The 22,287-nt window shown below is 43.6% G+C and overlaps 1 protein-coding gene across 1 annotated transcript in view; it reads left to right on the top strand.

Annotated features, from left to right (window-relative positions):
* The first annotated feature begins 875 nt into the window (after positions 1-875).
* The window catches only part of LOC138078705 (putative tetratricopeptide repeat protein 41), a 72,157-nt gene continuing 50,745 nt past the window's right edge, over positions 876-22,287 (top strand). The window contains 7 exon segments of the mRNA XM_068971480.1: positions 876-1,656; positions 5,546-5,664; positions 5,666-5,727; positions 7,762-8,012; positions 14,719-14,879; positions 18,349-18,790; positions 21,793-22,032. Coding sequence (XP_068827581.1) covers positions 876-1,656; positions 5,546-5,664; positions 5,666-5,727; positions 7,762-8,012; positions 14,719-14,879; positions 18,349-18,790; positions 21,793-22,032 — 2,056 coding nt within the window.

Raw genomic sequence — 22,287 nt, 5'->3', positions numbered from 1 at the left:
ATGAGTTGCATCAGGAAAAAGCTCATAAAACTAGGTACTTTTCATTTAATCTTTTGCTTCTGAGCAAGATGCAAGCATATCTACCTCATTGTTGGAGGGTGTGTGCTTTTCCATTAGCTCAGTGGAATTGAATTCCCAATGCATGTAGGTGAATGGAATGTCGTAAGAGCCCGCACAACTTGAGATAGAAATAATCACAGTACTCCATAAAGTTCTTAGATCCAGACTTCCTTGTGTCTCAGATGGCCAGGTGCATTATTGGTCTTGGGCCTTATTATATTGCTATTTTGATTTATTCCTCTTTCCTGGCCTCAACTTCATAACAATTCTCATTCTTGCTTCTGGTCACCGTCATGGGTCTTGGCTTATTCTGTTGCTAGGTATGCTAGGCTCCTTTTCCGCATTTGCCTTCCTTTTCACACTCTTTAGCAAGTTCCCTTGCAGAGACTCCAAATTAACAGGGAGGGCCAGAAGGAGCAGGTGGCAAAAGGAACCCTGGAAAGGTAGGATGGGGGGTGCTGAGGCAAACAGGGAGAACTGTATTTAGTGCCCACTTAGCACCTGTGGATCTCAGCTCTTCAGCAAAAGCTTTGGGGAAACAGAGGATCAATGAACTTCCTGGAATCCTAAAAAGAATTTTTTTTTTTCTTTCTCAGTCCTGACTTAAACTCGGTTGTTTTTCAAGTTTGATCTGTGCATTGTTAGCCATCACTCACGTTATAGTATCTATAAGAAGAAGACATTCTGGGGAAAGATTTCAATCTGTTTATAGCAAACATAATGAAGAGAAAGTTGTAGAAGCAGAGGAGGTTGGTGGCTGCACCAGAACAAAAATTGTTCCGTTTAAGGGTTATATCATCTCTGAGCAAAGTGAAATGAAGGCAAATGAGAGTGAAGACAGGTCTGCCCAATTCCTTTTAAAGCCACAGAAACCCATTCAGCCTTACATCTGCTCGACTCTGGGTGATTTTGAAGAAGAGAGAGACTTTTTGGCAAGCTACATCTTCCCTCAGCTGAATGAACTCTGCAATTCCCGGGGCACATATTTCAAAGCTGTGGACCTGAGGTGGTCAGTGTTGGAGGCTCAAATACCCTCACTCTCCAATCTGTTTAAACAGCAATTTTGTCTCCAGTCGCAACACCTGAAGCTCTGTCTCGACTATGTGAACAGCTGCTTTCCTTTTTTCATCTGCTTGCTGGGTCAGACATATGGGGACTTTCTCCATAACTACTCACCTGTCATCTTCTCCAAGGCAACTGACTTGTCAAGTTTATCGAGAGTGGAACAGAATCTCTATGTTGCTGCAAAAAACGGTTATCCTTGGGTCCTGGAGTACCCCACCTGCAGTCTAATGGAGTTAGAGGTTATCCAAGCAGCATTTCTGAATGAGTCTCAATTTCAGTATTTTTACTTTAGGAGCAGAACCATGCCGCTGAAGACTTGGGATGAGGAAAAGGAGAAGATGCTGTCTTCAGGTTGTCTGACTGATGATGAGGAGAGATTAAAGATCGGAATGCTGAAGGCCAAGATTATTAGCAAAGGGCTCCCTGTCAGGTTGTATAGAGATCTCCATGAATTGGGTGAGCTGATTCTCAAGGACTGGTTGGTCGTGATAGAGAAACTTTGCCCAGCCACTGTAATGACAGAAAATACAGGTTAGTAAATATGGAGATAGCTAAGTCTATTGTCATAAGTTCATGTGTTTTGTGTGTCTTCCTTGTGAAAGAAATTTTAAAATGGTTGAAAAATGTTACTTATGCATTTAAAATTGTTAGCATATTCCTGTAACATTCACTTCATGTGAAGATTTTTGAAACTAAGAGTAAATAGTAGGTCATGGAAGACGATTTAGGAAGTCAGGGAGCTCAGGGGAGATCTAAAATATTTGGCAGTTAATGTGTAGATCCAGAGCAGAGGTTCTAGACCAAGGATGACTTTACCCTAAAGGGACTTCTGGCTACATCTGAAGACATTTTTGGTGTCACAGTTAGGGGTGTGCTACTGGTATCTACCAGGTGGAAGTCAGGGTCACTGTTACACATCCTCCAGTGCACAGAACTGCCCCTCATAATAAAGAAATTTTCAATTCCAAATGTCAGTAATGCCAAGGTTGAGAAACCCTAAACTAAAGGGAAGAGAACTTTTATTGCCAAGTGATTTTTGCATGTTATCACTTTTAATCTTTAAGATTTAGACCTGCAAGGTAGATGCTATAATCACTGTTTTACAGATGAACCAATGAAAGCTGTGTAGCAGTTAGTGACTTACCTAATGTCACTTCACCAGTGAGGGATCATTCTAGGATTTGAACAGGTCCTTTTGACTTCAAAACAATGCTCGTTTGCTTTCACCCTTACTATTCAGAGTCAGTAATCCATGGACTGGTAGTCTCAGCATCACCTAGGGACTTGCTAGAAATGCATTCTGGGTCTATTGAATTAGAATTTGCATTTTAATAAAGATGACAGGTGGGTTGCACATGCATCAAAGTTTGAAAAGCACTGCCTGACATCATATTGAAATGATTATAGTCATTTTGAAAGCAGTGTCTTGTAGACACGTATAGATTAAAAAGGGAAGAACAACATCAGAATAGGGTGGAGATTCTTCACCTAGAATAGACTTTGGGAGGGATCTGCGATGCCCTGAAATTATATGAAAAATAGAATGTTTTAATGCATATGTGTGTTTGGGGGCCGTAGGAAGACATCAATCAAAGGAAGACACTGTCTTTGATCAAAAAGGTTTAATGACACAAAAAAGATTATGAATTACCATTGTAAGGGCCCAAGTAGTGTGGGAATGTGGAATGAGGGCATTCTCAGGTGCTTTAGGGACCAGGCAGGCAGAGTCCTTGTAATATGATAGGGAGCGGATCTGTGGTCAACTGAATAGGAGGGAGTTGACCCACCTAAAGTCATTCACATTCATTTTTGGAGGTAAGATGTGAAATCCCACCGTGCTGGTCAAACTAGACTCCACCTACAGACCAAATCATTTTGGAGTCCTAGAAAAGAATATTGTATCGCTCATTACTCTGGGTTGCAAATGACTTACACTGACTTCAAGAGAAAGAGAATTTATTAGTTTATATAACTGGAAAGCCTAGAGATAGGTCTGTGTTCAGCTCAAGCTGCATCCACTTGCTCAAAGGAGGATTCCAGGCCCTTGTTTCTCACTGTTTCTCTGATGGCTCTGCTGTCCTCATGCTGCCTCAATTCTTTGGCTTCTCCATTATGGAGGGAAGATGGCTGTAGCAGCTCCAGGTTCAAGTCCAGCAGTAAATGACTCAAAGTCCTACCATTAAGTCTTTCTGTTCCTGATTAGCAGGACTTGGACTATATGCTTGTATCTGACTCAATCGCTGGTATTGTGATTGATGTGATGAGATTCTCTGATTTGGCTAATCCTGAGTCCTATACCACCTCTGGAGGTGCAGGGAGACGGACCCACTACATTAACATGAATTGAGAGTTGAGACAAAGTGGGACCCGAAATGATAGTCTATGGCTCAATAGGGTGTTGAGCAGTCCAAAATATCTTGAGTATTCACTACAGCCTTGGAGTTTTAGAATGTCCAAAGACAGACATGTTCTCAGATCCAAGATTTTTCAGTTTTTAGCTACGTAACCTTGGGAAAATGACATAATATTGGTAAGCCTAGGTTTCTTCTTCTGATTTCTGGTTAGCGTTAATCACCTTGAGAGCAATAACATATGTTAAGCACCCGAAATGGAGAAGGCAATGGCACCCCGCTCCAGCACTCTTGCCTGGAAAATCCCATGGACGGAGGAGCCTGGTGGGCTGCAGTCCATGGGGTCGCTAAGAGTCGGACACGACTGAGCGACTTCACTTTCACTCTTCATTTTTCATGCATTGGAGAAGGAAATGGCAAGCCACCCCAGTGTTCTTGCCTGGAGAATCCCAGGGATGGAGGAGCCTGGTGGGCTGCTGTCTCTGGGGTCATACAGAGTTGGACACATCTGAAATGACTTAGCAGCAGCAGCAGCAGCAAGCACCCGAAAACAGTGCCTGACATATATTATGCTAATGGGGATGAATCATGAAAAAATGAGTCCTGGGAGAATATAGTATATATTTTACTAAAGTCTGAAGTTTAGTTCAGTTCAGTTCAGTTCAGTAGCTCAGTCATGTCCAACTCTTTGTGACCCCATGAATCGCAGCACGCCAGGCCTCCCTGTCCTTCACCAACTCCCGGAGCTCACTTAGATTCACGTTTGACTAGTCTCAGTGTGAAATGCATCCGTCAGTTAATGTTTATAAACATGTTTAAGAATCAAACCTTTTTGTGTATTTGGGTGAGAGACAAATTGTTTCTCTATAGTTTTCTTCTTAGTCTTGATTACTATTGAAAGATTAGTTTGTTTTAGACTTTAGTTTTGAATATGTAATATATGGACTACATGTCTGCAGTAGAAGGTACAGAATGTATGAATTATTTAAAAATCTTTAGAAAAGAAGGCTAAATTATTTTTGTTTTGGATCTTCAGTACCCTTTAATTGCCCACATAGTTCCAAAATCGCATAGCTGGGGTAAAAATAGGCCATTTGGGTAGCTGATGGTTATCATAAGGCAATGTTGAGCTATCAGTTCACACTCTTGACTTTTAGAAGCACTACTGAGGTCCTTGGAGTTACCTGAGACTGGTGAGTGAGGTTCATGGTGAGCTAAAGAGACCCATTAGGTTGTGGGATCGTCTCCAATTCTGTCTTAAGATCTTGAAATTTGAAGCTGACCTTGGCCAAACTGTTGGTCCTCTAGGTCTGTTCTTGCCCTAACCTGAACCAGAGGGCAGCCCAGTTAACTAAGGAAGTATAAGATATCTTGAGACCTTACCAGGTTAAACCAGAGATGTTCATTCTCCTGCCTCACATTGTTTAAAAAACAACCGCCTCCCAAACTCTGGAAGATGTAGGTATCTCTGGAGATGGGGGTACATTTTGGCAGTCCAGAATGCCTTGACTTTAACAGTGAGCTTAGAAACACAGTAAATTGAAGCTAGAAGGAATCTTAGAGATCCAGTTGTCTGGCTGCCACTTATTTTACCTGAGAGTTTAAGGGACTTGCCCAATGGCAGAGTTGAAACTGTACTCGTGGTTATCATTGTATTAGAACATCTTATCCTAAAAATACACCCCACTCCCTCCCCTAGCCATTGCCCTGGGTAGAAACACATATGCCATGAGATTGAATTAGGTAACTTATACTTAGCTAACAATCTAAAAATACAAGAGGATATATGTAGCAAATCCAGTTTTATTTTTTTTTTTTCTTTTGCCCTGTTCATTGTGAGGTCATGAAATAACTTGGAATCCTAAGCAGGATTTCAGATACAAGTAGCATTGCTTGCCTGTAGCTTCCTTGCATTACAATGTAGAGTGGGTTATGAAATATTGTGCTAACGTAGAAAGATGGTGATAGGGACACAGAGCACTTTCCTGGGCATTCATAATAACCATGTGAAATGGAAAATGCTAAACTACAAATCTAAGACATTAAAGTATATCTTTTTGTCTCTAAAGACTTTAAGCACAACTTTGAATGTTTCTATCATGAAGAGTTCACTGAGAAGTGCAAGGAAGTATTTGTTATTTCCAAGGAGTCTAGCAGGATCTTTGAAATCTTGGAAAGATTTGCCTTAAAAGGATATGGAATCTGATTTTAACAGTCCTGCAGCACGCTCCAGCTTAGACTCTGTTCTCAGGTACGACGTCAAGAAATCCTAAGCAAAGCAATCTGACTTTAGTGAATAGACTCCTCCAGTTTGGAATATCTTCCTTCCCTCCCCTTTTCTACCCCTGGCTGCAAGACAGGCTTCCTAAAAAAACCACTCCTGGGTTAGAATCTCCTCATCAGAACTCACTCTGCAGCTGTGAAAATTTCCTGACTGTTTCAGTTTCTTTCTTCCAGTCTCCTCAAGAAGATTATAAACCCTGGAGGACAGAGGGCTTGCCTTCTGTTTTAATCCCATAGTCCAAAGTTTGTCTCAGTCATTCCTAACAATGATGTAATGATTTTAAGGAGAAAAAGTTGGATTAGGAAACATGACTAATGCATCTGTGCAGTATTGCATAATTTACAAAGAACTTCCACATACATCATCAGCTCGTTATTAATTACTTTAAGATATTCAGCCAACACTTGTTAATGGCTGACTATGGGCCATAGCTTTGTGTTTGTGTGTAAGGAATTGAGTTATCTTACCCAAAGTTTGCACTCCTTCACTTTTTTCAGTGTTCTCTTCATTCAGACAAAGAATCCACTTGCAATGCAGGAGACCCTGGTTTGATTCCTTGGAAGGGAAGATCCCCTGCAGAGGGGATAGGCTAACCATTCAAGCATTCTTGGGCTTCCCTTGTGGCTCAGCTGGTTAAGAATCTGCCTGCAATGCGGGAGACCTGGGTTCGATCCCTGGGTTGGGAAGATCCCCTGGAGAGGGGAAAGGCTACCCACGCCAGTATTCTGGCCTGGAGAATTCCATGTCCATGGGGTCACAAAGATTTGGACACGATTGAGCGACTTTCACTTAACTTCACCCAAAGTTTGCACTCCTTCACTTTTTTTCAGTGTCCTCTTCATTCAGACCCCCATATCTTTTCCTTTTCTGGGTGGTGATGTATTCGCTTCACCACCCACAGGCATGAAGAGGCTGGGGCATGAAGAAAGACCTGGGGTTGTCTGTGGTGTCCTTCCCAGTTTCAACCCTAGAAATAGGGAGGTTCCTTGGACTGTTTTATTTCTTCTATCCTCATCGTCCAGTTCTTACCACAGGTATCATTTATTCTGTGAGGGTTTCAGGATTTGAGATAAACCCACAGTGGCTCAGGGCTGTGCTCCACCGTCTCTGCCCCACTCTCAGCACCCACTGTGACTGCAGAGCTACCAACATTCTTATGGTTCCTGGAACCCAAGCCAAGAGGAAGACCGTTTATTTGGTTAAAACAACATGGTGCTTGGGGGACTTCCCTGGTGGTCCAGTGGCTAAGACTGTGCAGCAAGACAAGTTATACTGTGCTCATGCCAGTTCAGAGAAGTCATATTTATTCATTATTACAAGCCAAAACACCCCCATGGAGCAGCTGGCTACTGCTCAGTGAGTCACTGACAACTGCGGTCATTTTGTTGCATTTCTAATGTCATGGTCCTCAGGATTATGGGAATCCTTGGCGTATGAGTGTTTTGATTTTTTATTCTCTCTCCTGATGGTGCAGAGTCTCCCTTCCAGGATCTTTGGGCAGGTTGGGCCCTTGACGTAACCCCAGGTTCATGTTGGACAACCCTAGAGTCTATGGTAGTTGGAGGAGCCTTCCAAGGTTACCATCTTTCCACTCTCCTAATTTTATATAAGACAGAGCTGAACCCAGAGAGAGAATGACTTGTTTGGAAGCAAGTGAGTTCACAGTGGAGACACTGGAATTTCTTTTAACTTTTAAAAGATTGGAATATAATTGCTTTACAATGTTGTGTTAGTTTCTGCTGTACAATGAAATGAATCAGCTGTATATATACATCCCTGGAGAAAGAAATGGCAGCCCGCTCCAAAATCCCATGGACAGAGGAGCCTGGTGGGCTACAGTTTGTGGAGTTTCAAAGAGCTGGACATGACTGAACACACATACAATATGTATGCATATATTCCCTTCTTCATTAAGCTCCCTCCCAGAGAGACTAGAATTTCATATCTCTTAGAGACAGATGTATGCAGGAAAAGTTTCCCTCCCTCCCTCTTTTTTGGTAGTTATCCTTGACTACGTTTCCCCCGTTTGTTTTGCAGAATAAATCCTCTTCCAGCTTACAAGTCTATTTTGCTGTTGTCTGGAGAACGTGGCTGTGGCAAGTCCACTCTGCTTGCCAACTGGGTGAACTGTTTCAAGAAGAAATACCCGAACATGTTGCTGATCCCTCATTTCATGGGCAGCACCTGTGAAAGCAGTGACATCATGTCCATGATCCATTACTTCATCACAGAATTGCAGTACAAACACTACGGTAATAGAATCAGACTTTGAAATTCATTCAGAAAAATTTTGTTTAAAAGTGATCATTCTGTCTTCTGCCCATAAGGCTATTTTTCTCTTATTCCAATCTAAACCTTTATATAGTCTTGCCTGTGTATCCGCCCACCTCTTCTGCTCTCAGAATTGTTTCTTTTCTTCCTTTCTTTTGTCTTTCCTTCCCCAAAGGTGAACTGAGTGCCTAATATGCCAGTGGGGATACAACCGTGAAAAAAAATGGACAGAATACTTTAGCCTCATGGGGTTTCCCTGTTATTGGAGAGCAAAGGGGACAAAGAGTTAATGACTAAAAATTATAGAATGTTTGGAGGCGGTTAAGTTCTATGAAGAAAAATAAATCAGAGAAAGAAAGTACGCAGTGTGTATGTGTAAGGATTTCAGGACTTTAAAGGTATCATCTGGGCAAGCTTCACTGAAAAAGGGGCATTTGAATATATACTTGAAAGAGAGAGCCAGGCAGATTATCTCAGGGAGAACATTCCAGTCAATGGGAATGGTTGCAAGGGCTCCAAGGCAGGACGTGCCTCTCAGCTATTGCTCAGGTTCAGTTCAGTTCAGTTGCTCAGTCATGTCTGACTCTTTGCAACCCCATGGACTGTAGCACACCGAGCCTCCCTATCCAACACCAACTCCCAGAGTTTACTCAAACTCATGTCCATTGAGTTGGTGATGCCATCCAACCATCTCATCCTCTGTTGCCCCCTTCTCCTCCCACCTTCAATCTTTCTAAGCATCAGAGTCTTTTCAAATGTGTCAATTCTTCACATCAGGTGGCCAAAGTATTAGAGTTTCAGCTTCAACATCAGTCCTTCGAATGAATATTCAGGACTGATTTCCTTTAGGATGGACTGGTTGGATCTCCTTGCAGTCCAAGGGACTCTCAAGAGTCTTCTCCAACACCACAGCTCAAAAGCATCAATTCTTTGATGCTCAACTTTCTTTATAGTCCAACTCTCACATCCATACATGACCACTGGAAAAACCATAGCCTTGACTAGATGGACCTTTGTTGGCAAAGTAATGTCTCTGCTTTTTAATATGTTGTCTAGGTTGGTCATAATTTTCTTTGCAAGGAGTAAGCGGCTTTTAATTTCATGGGTGCAGCCACCATCTGCAGTGATTTTGGAGCCCCCCCTGAAAAAAGTCTGCCACTGCTTCCACTCTTTCCCCATCTATTTGCCTTGAAGTGATGGGACCGGATGCCATGATCTTCGTTTTCTGAATGTTGAGCTTTAAGCCAACTTTTTCACTCACCTCTTTCACTTTCATCAAGAGGCTGCCATAGTTCTTTGTTTTCAGCTATTACTCCTCCCGTTTAGTTCAGTAGCTCTCTACTAAGCATGTTTATTCATTCATTCATTATAAAGTATTGGGTGCCTGTTCTGTTCCTGTCATTGGTTTGGGTTCTGGGGACGTAGCACTGAGTCTGGCAAGTAAGATCATGACTCCCATAGGTCTAATGTTCTGTTGAGAAAGGCAGATGACCAGTAATCAAGAGATGTTTCAAATAATGATGAATGCCACGCAGAGTGATGTGCTGAGATGATGGGCTGGCTGTTGAGGTTGAGTGGTCAGGAACTGTATCTCTGTATTAGTTGGAATAACTCTGGCTGCTGTTTATATATCCCATTTCAGTGGCTTCTCGAAGTTTATTTCTAGCTCATGTTTGTGTTAGTCACTCATTCATGTATGATTCCTTGAGACTTCCATGGACTGTAGCCTGCCAGGCTCCTCTGTCCATGGGATTCTCTAGGCAAGAATACTGGAGTGGGTTGCCAGTCCCTTCTCCAAGGAATCTTCCCTGCCCAGGGATTGAACCCAGGTCTCCTGCACTGCAGGCAGATTCTTTACCATCCATGCCATCTCTAGCTCATGCAACAGTTCAGCTCAGGGTTCCTTGTTAGAGAACAAGTGGCTTTTCCCCACGTGGTGGTTTGGGGGCGTGGGCTCTTTCCATCTTGAGGCTGTGTCATCTTCTAGGGCCTCAGAGTCATCTGCCTTTGGCTAGAGGAAGAGGAAATCGAATGGAAAAGGCACACCTTTCCTTAAAAGTCTCAGCCAGGTTGTGACACAAGTCACTTCCACTCCCATTCTTTTGGCAAGAAGTCAGCCGCTCTGGGCTCCCATGGCCACACTGCGAGTCAGGTAGGAATGGAAAGCCACCCCCACCATCTTTAAGGGGAAGCCTGTCACAGGACAGGCCGCCATCTCTGCTACGCTCTCAGGAGATCTCAGAGACAGGAAGGAGCCAGCCATGCGGAGATCAGAACATTCCAGACAGAAGGGACAGCTAAGGTCCCTAAGCTGGAAACAAAGTGGAGTGAGTCAGGAAAGGAAAGAAGGCAGTGTGTCCAGACTCTGGTGGGGGATGCGGGGAGTGCTACCAGACGAATCAGGATAAGATAGAGGATGGGCTACTTTGTATCTGAGTTTTGTAGAACAGGAACTTGGGTTAGATTCTACTGTGTGCAGTGGGAGGCCAGTGGAGGATTTTGAGCAGGGGAGTGGCATGATTTGGTTGGTATTTATCAAAGCTCAAAATCGTCTCCTGTGTAGAAATAGGTGTGGGCAAGTCAGCATAGTGGCAGTGACACTTGTTAGAGGCCATCACAGTGGTCCAAGTGGGAAGAGGTGATAGCTTGGGGGAGGGGAGTAGCGAGGGGAGGGATGGGAACACACTGAGGAACTGAATGTGAGAACTGAAGGATAGGGAGACATTACGGATTCTCCTAGTTTGCGGCTTAAGGAAACTAGGTGGATGGTCAGGGTGGTTCACTGAAATGGGACAACATTGATGGGGCAGCAGGTTTTGAGGGTAATCAAGAGTTCTGCTTTGGTCAGGAGATATTGAAGATGCAAGGCTTACATGGGCAGAGAGAACAATCCTGTGGGATCCACCTCTGTCCTAGGAGCAGCTGGGGAACCCGACGGCTTCTATTAGCTGTGAGACCTGGGCAAGTTATTTTAACTCTCTCTGGCTCAGTTTTCCCATCTGTAAAATATGGATAGGAAGGAAAAAGATGTCTTATAGGTAGTTGAGAGGACGAACTAAGATAAAGTCTGAGAAATAAAGACACTTAACACAATGCTTGGCATATAGTGCTGTGCTGTGCCTAGTTTCTTGGTCGGTCTGACTCTGTGACCCCATGGACTGTAGCCCGCCAGGCTCCTCTGTCTATGGGGATTCTCCAGACAAGAATACTGGAGTGGGTTGCCATGCCCTCCTCCAGGGGCTCTTCCCATTGCAGGGATCGAACCCAGGTCTCCCGCACTGCAGGTGGATTCTTTACCATCTGAGTCACCAGGGAAGCTCAAGAGTACTGGAGTGGGTAGCCTATCCCTTCTCCAGGGGATCTTTCCAACCCAGGAGTTGAACCCGGGTCTCCTGCTTTGCAGGCAGATTCTTTACTGGCTGAGCTACCAGAGAAACCTCAGCACCAGCAGATATTAGATATTATCATCATCATTAGGTGCCTTCTGTGTATTTGCATGTTTGTATGTGTCTGACCCTTCCTGCTTTGGAGACTTCATCCCTTCTCACCCGGGGCTTGTACCCACATGAGCCTCTGGGTACTGAGCGAGAGTCGGGGCCCTGGGTGAGTTTTGATGGGTGTAGATCATCTCTGGATGAAGGGACAAATATGTGAGCTTCCTTCTGCGTGTGTGTGTGTAGGCGTTTCTGTGAGTAAATAAAGTAAACATGTGGGCGTGAGTTTTTAGTGTCTACATTTCTCAGAGTGTACTAAGTGGGTAAAGTCAAAGTCAGTAGCAGCAGGTGTGTCTGATTCTAAGAAAAAACGACTAGTACCACTCAGGCTCATCCCAAAGGTGTTTATTCTGGCAAGGCTGATGATTAGATGCTCAACTGTACACATGCAATTATGATTTTATTCCCCAAATAAATTGCTATTTTCTTGAGTGTCTTTTTAGGTATGGAAAGCACCTAATAAAAACAGTTGCTGCCTTTCAAACAAACAAATCTTTAAGCTGACAAAGCAGAATAAATTCATTAACAGCCTGTGAACACTTGACAGTCAGGCAACACCTCTCCTTGTTAATGGGATGGCAGTGGTTCTGGACTTGGCCCGCCCAGATTTTCAGTTCTGACTCCGCTATTTACTAGCTGTGTGATCTTAGGCAGTTCACTTAAGCAATCTGTGCCTCAGTTTCTCACCTCTAAAATGGGGTGGGAATAATAGTACCTACAGAAAGCTGTGTCAGGGTTAACAGATGATACATGTAAAGAACTTAAATGGGTCCTTGGCACAGTTTGGTGTTATTGCTTTTGTTATTATTCCTCACTGAGCTGGAGAAAGAAGCAGGGAGTAGGGGGCAGCTAAGGGAAACAAGAAAGTCCTATTCATTATCTAGACTAAGGGGAGCGAGGATGGAAAACAAGAGAGTTGGTAGCTGTTCTTCAGTGTCTCCACGGTAAAGAATCTGCCTGCAGTGCAGGAGATGTGAGTTCAATCCCTGGGTCAGGAAGATCCCCTGGAGAAGGAGATGGCAACCCACTCTAGTATTCTTGCCTGGAAAATCCCATGGACAGGGGAGCCTGGCTGGCTACAGTCCGTGGGGGTCACAAAGAGTCAAACACGACTGAGCATGCATGCATGCTACACAGAAGCCTGGGGGAAGCCAGGATGAGCAGGGCTGGCTGGCTCCAGCATCGTTTAGCATCACCGCCTTGGCTCGGAAGCTGGACCTGGGGGAGGTGGATGTGGAAAGAGAAGGAGCCACTGCTGAGAGCACAGCCAGGCCTGAGAGGTCACAGGAAGATTCAGGCAGAGAGCATTTTCTCGTACCCAACTTAGCTGTCCGCTGCTGCAGCGCCTGTGTGGGCTGTGAGCCCTGCCCTCCCTCCCCATCGTGGGGATGCTAAAACTCCCCTGGGTGAAGCTGACATTTCTGCTCCTCCGTCCCCACCCCTGCTGGCCAGGATATAGTGATCTAGCAGAGGAGAACTGGCCGCCCGTGGCCAAATCTCTGACCCAAGTGCCCTTGCCTGCTAGGCAGCTGCAGCTGACATCCCCTTCATGACAGGCTTCATAGAAGGTCAGAGAAGAGCCTCCACCTTTCCGCTTCTCATGTTTCCTCACTGCATTACTCCGGACCCTGGCAGCAGCCCTGACTAACAAGGAGCTCCTTTTATCAAAGGCTTTCTGGGTGCCAGATGCTGTGCTGAGGGCTTCATCAACATCTCATTGTTTTTCCCCAAGAGGTCTTTCTTGATGTTAGCACAGTTATGCTTCTGTGTAATACAGTTACTCTCCTTGCTTGGACAAAATAGAGCAAATCTTTAAAAAATTAATTAATTTTTGACTGTGCTGAGTCTTCGTTGCTGCCCCAGGGATTTCTCTAGTTGTGGAGAGCAGAGGCTATTCTCTAGTTGCCATGTATGGACTTATTGCAGTGGCTTCTCTTGTTGCAGAGCACAGGCTCCAGGCACGTGGGCTTTAGTAGTTGCAGCATGTGGGCTCAGTATTGCGGCTCAAAGGCTCTAGAGCACAGCCTCAGTAGTTGGGGCACATGGGCTTAGCTGCTCCAAGGCATGTGGGATCTTCCTGGATCAGGGATCGAACCTGTGTCCCCTGCATTGGCAGGTGGATTCTTAAATAGATTAAATCTTCATATACTTAAGAAACTTAATCCAGTCCAGTTTCTTTGCATAACTTGATTTCTAGATCCTAACAGGTCTTAATTTATTTGAAAAATATTAGTTTTGAAAATTAAAAGCAAGGCAGAAATTGTATGTCACAAAGTGCTCTTAGAATATTAGGTAGGTGATTACCATTTGGGGTTGCTGCTATTGTGTCACTTAATCACATCCTGCAAGTTGGTCCTCTCAAATTACTTCCTTAGTCTTTGCTGATTCCTAACTTAATTCTCCCTAGTAATTTCTAGAATCCAAGATCTGGAGTCCATTACTAAGGGTAGAGTAATTTAGGATCAGTTGTGTTAGGTTTAAAATGAGCCAGGACCAAAGAAACTAGGTGGTGGGTAGGAGATGTTGTGTGTGTGTGTGTGTGTGTGTGTGCGTGCACACAGCTGGACCCCCAGAGTGGTGGCTGTGACCCCAAAACAGGAACTGATCTTAAGCGGGTGCAGAAGCTTCACAGATCACATAGCCTGACTTCTCTTTCTTCCCATCCAGTTCTTTGTAACATGATCAATTTTTGCATTTTGGAAAGTGAGAGTAGCGCTTTGGATCATACATAATATTTTTTATATAAAATCCTGAAAATATATAGGAGACATGTGGTGGTAAATATCTTTACCCCTTTAGGGTTGAATATTTTGAAACTGCTGATCACACATATGGCCTTCCCAGATGGCTCATTGGTAAAGAGCCAGCCAATTCAAGAGACACAGGATACTCGAGTTCGATCCCTGGGTCGAGAAGATCCCCTGGAGAAGGAAATGGCAACCCACTCCAGCATTGTTGCCTGGAAAATCCCGTGGACAGAGGACCTTGGTGGGTTACAGTCCATGGAGTCGCAGAGAGTCAGACAAGACTGAGTGACTGAGCACGCACACGCCATCCTACGCCATCTGCATGTGTCGTGCAGCTGTGAGTAGCACTCATTGTTCCCAACCCCTTCTGCTTCCCCAACCCATTAACATATTTTAGCAGCGATGGAAACATTTTCACCTAATTTGAGCACATTTCTGTGCTGCAGGTACCCAGCTTGAAACTGATATTCTCAATGAAGATGCAAATATCTTGGCCTTTTCACTTCTTGTAGACATGTTCATTGCTTCCATCAATGTAAAGCCATGTATACTTGTACTGGACGGAATTGAAGAATTGGCTGGCATTTATGGGATTTCAGGAGAGAAGGTAATCTCCTTTCAAAATAATATCTATTTTATTATTATTTAATAAAAAGAAAACCCCTTAATTTTTTTGAACTTTTTATTTTGTTTTGGGGTATAGCCAGTTAACAATGTTGTGATAATTTCAGGTGAACAGAGAAGGGGCTCAGCCATACATATACATGGAGCCATGTATATGGCTCTCCTCTAAACCCCCCTCTCTTCCAGGCTGCCACATAACATTGAGTGGAGTTCTATATGCTATACAGTAGGTCCTTGTTGGGAAATGTCTTAATTTAGAATGTACATAATATCATTCCCTTGCATTGCGTATCTATAGTTATAGCCAATGCTGCTTCTAGTTACTTCTGAATACTTTACGAAACAAATACTTACATAACACAATGAGCCAGGCACTATTCTAGAAACTTTGGAGATATTTACATTGAATTCTCACAACAATCCTTGATAGACTGGGATCATCATCTCTATTTATAGAAATGGGATTGGACTTGGAGATATTAGACAAGTTGCTGAAGGTCCTAAGGAGATGGTGGACTTGGAATTTAAGCATGGGAAGTCTGGTTCTAGAAACTGGCTGTTACTGCTGCACAATTCTGCCCCGCTATTTTATACTTCAATCAGACATTTATTGGGCCCCTATTATATTCTTTAGGTTGTATATTTTGATTTGCCTTATCTATACTTAATTTTTCATATATCAAATTCTATCAATTGTTTGCTATCTTTAGTTTTTCTTCTGATTGAAATGATATTGGATCAATGGCACCTCCAATGCTTTTTAGTATTAGTCATTACTTTGTGAAGCATTTTCTCTAAAACTTATACATGCATAATTATAAATTATGTGATTCATGTATGTTTCTCATAGAACATATAACAAAGAAGAAGAAAATAGGAAATTAAATATCCTCACAGCCTCACCATTGTTAAACCTTTTTGCTATGGATGGCTGTGTACACATACACATGCTTATATAAATGAAGTTATATACTATATTATTTTGTAATCTACTTTTTAATTCAATACATGGTGACCACCATACATCCAACAAATAATTATTGACCGCTTACCATGGGAAAAGCACTGTAAGCAGACAGACATAGTCCCTAAGAAATAGAGCTTTCATTCTAGCAGGGAATGGCAGATATTAGTAATATCATCACATAAATAAATATAAAATGACAGCTGAGCTAAGTGCTGGCAGGGATCAGTATGTAGTATTGTGAAGGCCTCTAACAAAAACACTGGACCTTTGGAAAAGGCTTCCTGGAAGAGGGGCACAGGGAGAGCTCTGCAGGAGGAGGGGCTGTCAGGCAGTTCTCTGAGGCATCAGTGCAGTGGTGAGGGGCCAGCCCCTGCAGCCAGACCCTTAGTTTGAATCCCAGCTCTGCTGTTTACCCTCATAATGAAGTTGATAAAACGTTTAGGCCCTCTGTGCTTCAGTTTCCTCCTTGGCCTTTCTGGAGGGTTGTTAGGGGGACTGAATGAGTTAATGAAATAAAATTATACCTGGGATTTAATTTATAGGGGGATAACTGAGAGATGGCATGCAGAAACCAATGGCATTGAAAGAATTATTTATGATTTACACTTTTGGAGAGAAGACATGCCTTGTCACGCAGGACTCCGGGGGGAAATATTAGGGTGTCAGAAGGCAGAAGACAGGAGCCAGGGGCCAAAGCAATGACTGACACTAAAAAGCATTAGAGGTGCCATTGATCCAGTATCCCTTCAAACAGAAGAAAAACTAAAGATAGCGACCAATCAATGGGATTTGATATATGGAAAAATCAGTATAGATAAGGCAGATCAGAATATACAACAAAATTATTTTGGGGGTTTTCATGGGAAAGGCAAGGCAGGGCAGGGGACACAGTCTTGGATTGCTAGTTTGAATAATTCTAGTGGACTTTGGGGCATAGGGGCTTTCCCTCACTGTCTGGCACCTGACCCTTGGATGATTTAGGGCAGAGGAAGTACTGGCTTCGTGAGCGAAAGTTGAATAAGAAGATGGGTCAGGGTGTGGTCATGGGTTGGCTTGTCTGCACACAGAAGCTATGTTTCATGCAAGCTGCCCACTGCTCCCAGGAGTTGGCTGGCCTTGGGAGGAGCAATTTCCCTGGATCTGTAAGTTCCCACGAGAGATGTAGAAACAACGTAAGATACAGAAAATTTTAAAAATGTAAGTAACCAGTGCAGTTGGTCCACACTCAACACAGTGCCTGGCTCAGAGTAAGCAGTCAGGATATGAGAGTTGCTATTATTAGGCAAAGAGGGATGGAAAAAGCTGTTTATTAAAGGAGTCCAGAAAGATTTTATTAGGCGTTTCTTTTATTCCAAAATGAAACCATTTAATTTATAATAGTATTGCTACCCAAAGTGACAGTTCTCAGCACAAGGAAGTATCTTCTTTTTCAGTTGAATGTTTCAATTTGCACTCTGGCCATCACTGTAGGTCATTCTTCAGAAGTCTGTGATTTTGTTAAGGTACTTGCTTGTAGGAACCTCTTTTCAGAGTCTGCGTTTGTACTATCAAATCCCTAATGGAGAGGTGAGTCAGTCAATATGGAGTGTGAATTGGTACTGTCTTAGCACCATATTGCTTGCTATCCAGGTTGCTGTTAATAACTATAACCCCAATCCTTACCCTATACTTTCTTACTATATTCCACTGAATCTATTAAAAATTAAAAAATTGAAATATAGTTGATTTACAATGTGTTAGTTTCAGGTGTACAACAAAGTGATTCAGTTATACATATATATATGTATATTCTTTTTTGCATTCTCTTCCATTTTAGGTTATTACAAGATACTGAATATAGTTCCCTGTGCTATACAGTAGGTCCTTGTTAGTTATCCATTGTATATGTAGTAGTGTGTATATTTTAACCCCAAACTCCTAATTTATCCCTCCCTCCTTCCTCCTTGGTAACTGTGTTTATTTTCTATATCTTGTCTGTTTCTGTTTTAGGAGTCAGTCTATTTGTATCTTTTTTTAGATTGCAGTTAGTGGTGATGTCATATTTTGTTTCTTTTTCTCTCTGATTTACTTCACTCGTATGACCGTCTCTAGATCCATCCATGTTGCTGTGAATGACTGTTTTTCACTCTTTCTATGACTGACTAATATTCCACTGTACATATGTACCGCACCTTCTTTATCCTTGTATTTGTTGATGGACATTTAGGTTGCTTCCATGTCTTGGCTATTGTAAATAGTGCTGCTGTGAACACTGGGGCGTGTATATCTCTTTGAATTATGTTTTTCTCTAGATATATGCTCAGTAGTGGGAGGGCAGGATCATGTGGTAGCTCTATTGTTTTATTTTTAAAGAACCTCCATACTATTCTCCATAGTGGAGAGGGGTTCCTCCAGCATAAGAGGGTTCCTTTTTCTCCACCACCTGCACCAGCAAAGTAGTTTTAAAGCTGTGAAGTTTTCAACCGTCTTTGACTCTTTTCATCAGGTGAAAGACATCTCCTGGCTGCCAGGCTCGCTATCTCCTCACTGCAAGCTGATCATGAGCACCATCTCCTCCAGCCTCTCCTACAAGTCGCTGTGTGCCCGCCCTGATGTGAGGACAGTGGAGCTCGTCAGCACAGTGGACAAAGAAGCCCAACTACGCATCTTTAGAGAGTATCTCTCTTTTTCCAATAGAGACCCCTTCTGACAGAGCAGATACAGCTTGAGGAAAAAAACCAACCTGAGTCCTTTAAAGCTCACAATCCTGGCAAATGAATACCAAGGGTGCAGAATCTACCGAAACGAGTTCCAGTGCCTGAAGGAGTACTTGGGGGCGGCCTTGATTCAGGAGCTCTGGGGGTTGATTCTGAAACGCTGGGTTGAAGACTATAGTTGGGCTTTGAAACAAAAAAAGGCAAATTCTGACACTGTGGCTTCAGGAGAAGGTAGGCATTAAGCAGTATTAACCACCTGGTCTGAGTCCATAGGGAGGAAGATCACCCCCCACACCCCCACCCCCGCCCCTGCCCCACACCTGCCTTCATCTCCAGGGAGGAAGGTTGAGGGAGAGGATTGTCAGAGAAAGTACAGTTTGCCCAGTTAAATTTGAATTTCAGGTAGCAACAAATAATCTTTTAGTATATCCCAGATATTGCATGGGAAATACACTAAAAATTATTTAAACTACAGATAAGTAACAAATAATCTTGTATATAAGTATATCCCAAATATTTCTTGGAATATACTTATGCCAAAAATGGATTTATTGTTTACCTGAATTCAGGTGTAGCTAGAGGCTCTATATTTTTATTTGCTAAATCTGGCAGCCCCACTCAGGGAGCTCTGTGTGTTGATCATAAGGAGAAATACATTAAGCATAGATTTTAGTCACATTTCTCAGAGGTCTAAGGAATGAGCCTTTATTATTTCTATGATTCAGTTTAATCTTTCTTTTAAGCCTACAGTCCCACTGATGGCAGAAACTAGGTTAATTCTGGTTAAGCTCATCTGTTTAGTGTATTTTCAGTCGATTTAGGATTTTTTCAGCTGTGTGAGGGTTTGTGTCCTTGCTGTGACCCTGCTGGGATGAGCTCAGATCTGAAGGCCTTGGTGCTGGGTGACCTTGGTTGTCACCTGTCCCCGCTGTCTTCCACTGAGGTGGTCGTGGCTCCAGATGGTCCATCAACACTGATGTGCCCTGTTTTTGGCATCCTCGGGGATGCCTGTGTTCCCATCTGTTCTGGGGTGGTTCCATGTATGCCACCATCTGCTGCCATGTGCCCTCATCCTCATGGGCATCGTCGGCTCACTCCTTCCCTCTGCTTGAGCCTCCAGTCTTGTGGGTATCCACATGCCCGACAGAGAATGTGGCCACGCACTGCGCCACTCGGAGGTCTGAGGCCTGTAGGTCTCCCCCAGTGTTCTCACAGCCATTTCTCCTCTCCACCTCTTCCTGTGGCACTGGGAAATCTGTAGAGCTGCCGCCTTCCAGGCTTTTGGAAGCTCAGGTCCTCCCTCCCATCAGGTCTCAGATGCATCCAGAGGCCGGTCTCTCTCTGCTCCAAGCTGATTTGCTTCACGGGGAGGGCTCTGGCCGCTGCTCATAAACCCACTTGAGCAACTTTATTGCTTTCTTCTCTCTCTCTCTCTCTCTCTTTCTTTCTTTTTAAATCAATTTTTATTGGAGTATAGTTGCTTTACAATGTTGTGATAGTTTCTACTGTACAACCAAATGAATCAGCCGTACATATATTCTCTCCCTTTTGGATTTTCTTCCCATTCAGGTCACCACAGAGCACTGAGTTCCCTGTGCCAAACAGTAGGTTCTCATTAGTCATCTACATATACATAGTATCAATAATGTATTTATGTCAATCCCAATCTCCCAATTCCTCCTACCTACCTCCCTTTCCCTCTTGGTATCCACACATTTGTTCTCTATGACCGTGTCTCTGTTTTGCAAATTTTGCTAAACTCAGGAAGGTGTTAAAAGAGAGGCAGAGAGATCATCTAGAAAAATGGAATAGGTGATCTGTCTCTTTTTTAACTTTTCTGAATTCAGCAAAATCTCTTTTCTTCCTGGGTGGGAAAAAAATGTCCTCTTTACATCTTCCTGTAATTGTCTGAGGCTGTTTGTGGTTAAAAAAAAAAAAAAAAAATTAGTCCAAGAGTTAGCCAGGAATCTGTGGTTCAATATTCAACAATCAGGCTTTCAAAAACCCAAGTTTATTCTCACAAGGCATGGGCTCTACTGTGAGCCTCAAAAGTCTCTTGAAACTTGAGTTTTTCTCTCTTCATTTCTGCTGTGACAGCTGTCTTTTAAGTGAATTAGAACAGAGCAGGGATGGGGAGGTGGAGCTCTGAGAGAGAAGCAGAAGATACTGGGAATGAAAGGCACATTGTTTGTTGCTCCGGCATATTACCTGCCCCCCCTTTTCTTTTTTGGTCTAGAGCTTGCATTTCTGCAGAGAAAGTTAACTTCAAGTTTAGTGTGCCCTCCCTGACCTGCATGGAGGTGAAAACAAGGTCTCTGTACCCCAGGAAGAATCATCCAGACAAAACTGCCCACAGCTGTGCCTTTGGCTAGACCCATGTCTCCAGGATTGTGCAGGAAAGCCCGGGTCCTCCCCACCCCACACCCCACAGGGACTGCTCCTTTTATAGGCAATTTTCCCCCTCCCAGTGCTGTCCGCTGACCCTGACTCAGGCCCGCTGAGTTCAACCACAGGTCCAGGAGAGCTTAGTTGAACTGGGGCAAACCTCAGAGGAAGCTTGTGCAATCAGTCTGAACAACTGCCTCTGCTGAAAGGATGCAGGCATCTGGGGCCTCATTCCGCAGTCCTGTTTAATAGCATAAGAAATCCATTTCAAATGGTAGACCTTGCTCTCATTTTTCTCCGTGGTCTTAAGGATCTCTTTAGAGTTGGTTGATTCAGTGGGAGATCCTCCTATGGTGGAAACATCTAGAGGGTCAGGTGAGTAATTGGTGGCTGGCTTGTATGGTGTGTATGAATGTGCAGTAGGCAGCAGCCAGACAGAAAAGCGTCTCATGCCCGTACATGCAAATCTGACGTTGGAAATCTTTAAATAAAGACTGCTCAGGAGAAATGCTGTGTCAGAACTGGCAAGCTTGCCAGTTGGTAACCGTAGCTGACACGGATGGATTCGTTGTGACAATGTAGGTGATAATTTAATGGTCAAGAACATGGATTCTGTGGCCATACCGTCTGCATTCAAATCTCGATTCTGCCCTGGTTTCTGTGTAACATGGGGTAAGTTACTTAACCTCTCTGTGCTTCATTTTTCTTATTTGTACGATGGGGCGGCTATAGTATCCACCTAGGGGATGATGGAAAGAAATGAGCTGGCTGATCACACACAACATGCAGAATGATATGGCATGTGTGAGCCCTCCTTTGTCACCTTCATCAGTGTGCTGTCTGCACAGGGTTGGACGGCTGGGTGTCTGACACCCTGTGTTTGTTGAGCGTCTTGCACTGTGGGCTGGCCGAGGACGAGATATACCAGCTTTTGGACATGCTGGGCTACAAGGGGCATTACAAAGTGACCACGTTGCACTGGGCTGCCTTCCGCAATGCCACCAGACACTGGCTCCAGGAGAAGCCCAACGGCCTCCTGTACTTCCGGCACCAGTCCCTGCGAAGCGCCGTGGAACACAAGCTGCTGGGTAAGGCTCGAATCTGTGCAGACACCTGCTGGCTAAGGGGAGGTGAGAGTCGCATCCAAGGGAAAGTTATAGCTGGGATTTCTTGAGTAGAAATGAGTCTATAAATATGCATTAAAATGGTTGCATAAATTAAGATTTGTATGTGGCTGTAACAGAGCCATGATTTCAATTGCTTAATATACCAGGGTTTATCGGACACGACTGAGCAAATGAACTGAACTGACTGATTCTCTCATTTGAAAGACTTCTGGAGGT

The sequence above is a fragment of the Capricornis sumatraensis genome, chromosome 4 (genome assembly GCF_032405125.1).
Source record: "Capricornis sumatraensis isolate serow.1 chromosome 4, serow.2, whole genome shotgun sequence".
In the NCBI taxonomy this organism is placed as follows: Eukaryota; Metazoa; Chordata; class Mammalia; order Artiodactyla; family Bovidae; genus Capricornis; species Capricornis sumatraensis.
The sequence above is the reverse complement of the archived record's forward strand: the minus strand, read 5'-3'. Positions and strand labels throughout refer to the sequence as shown.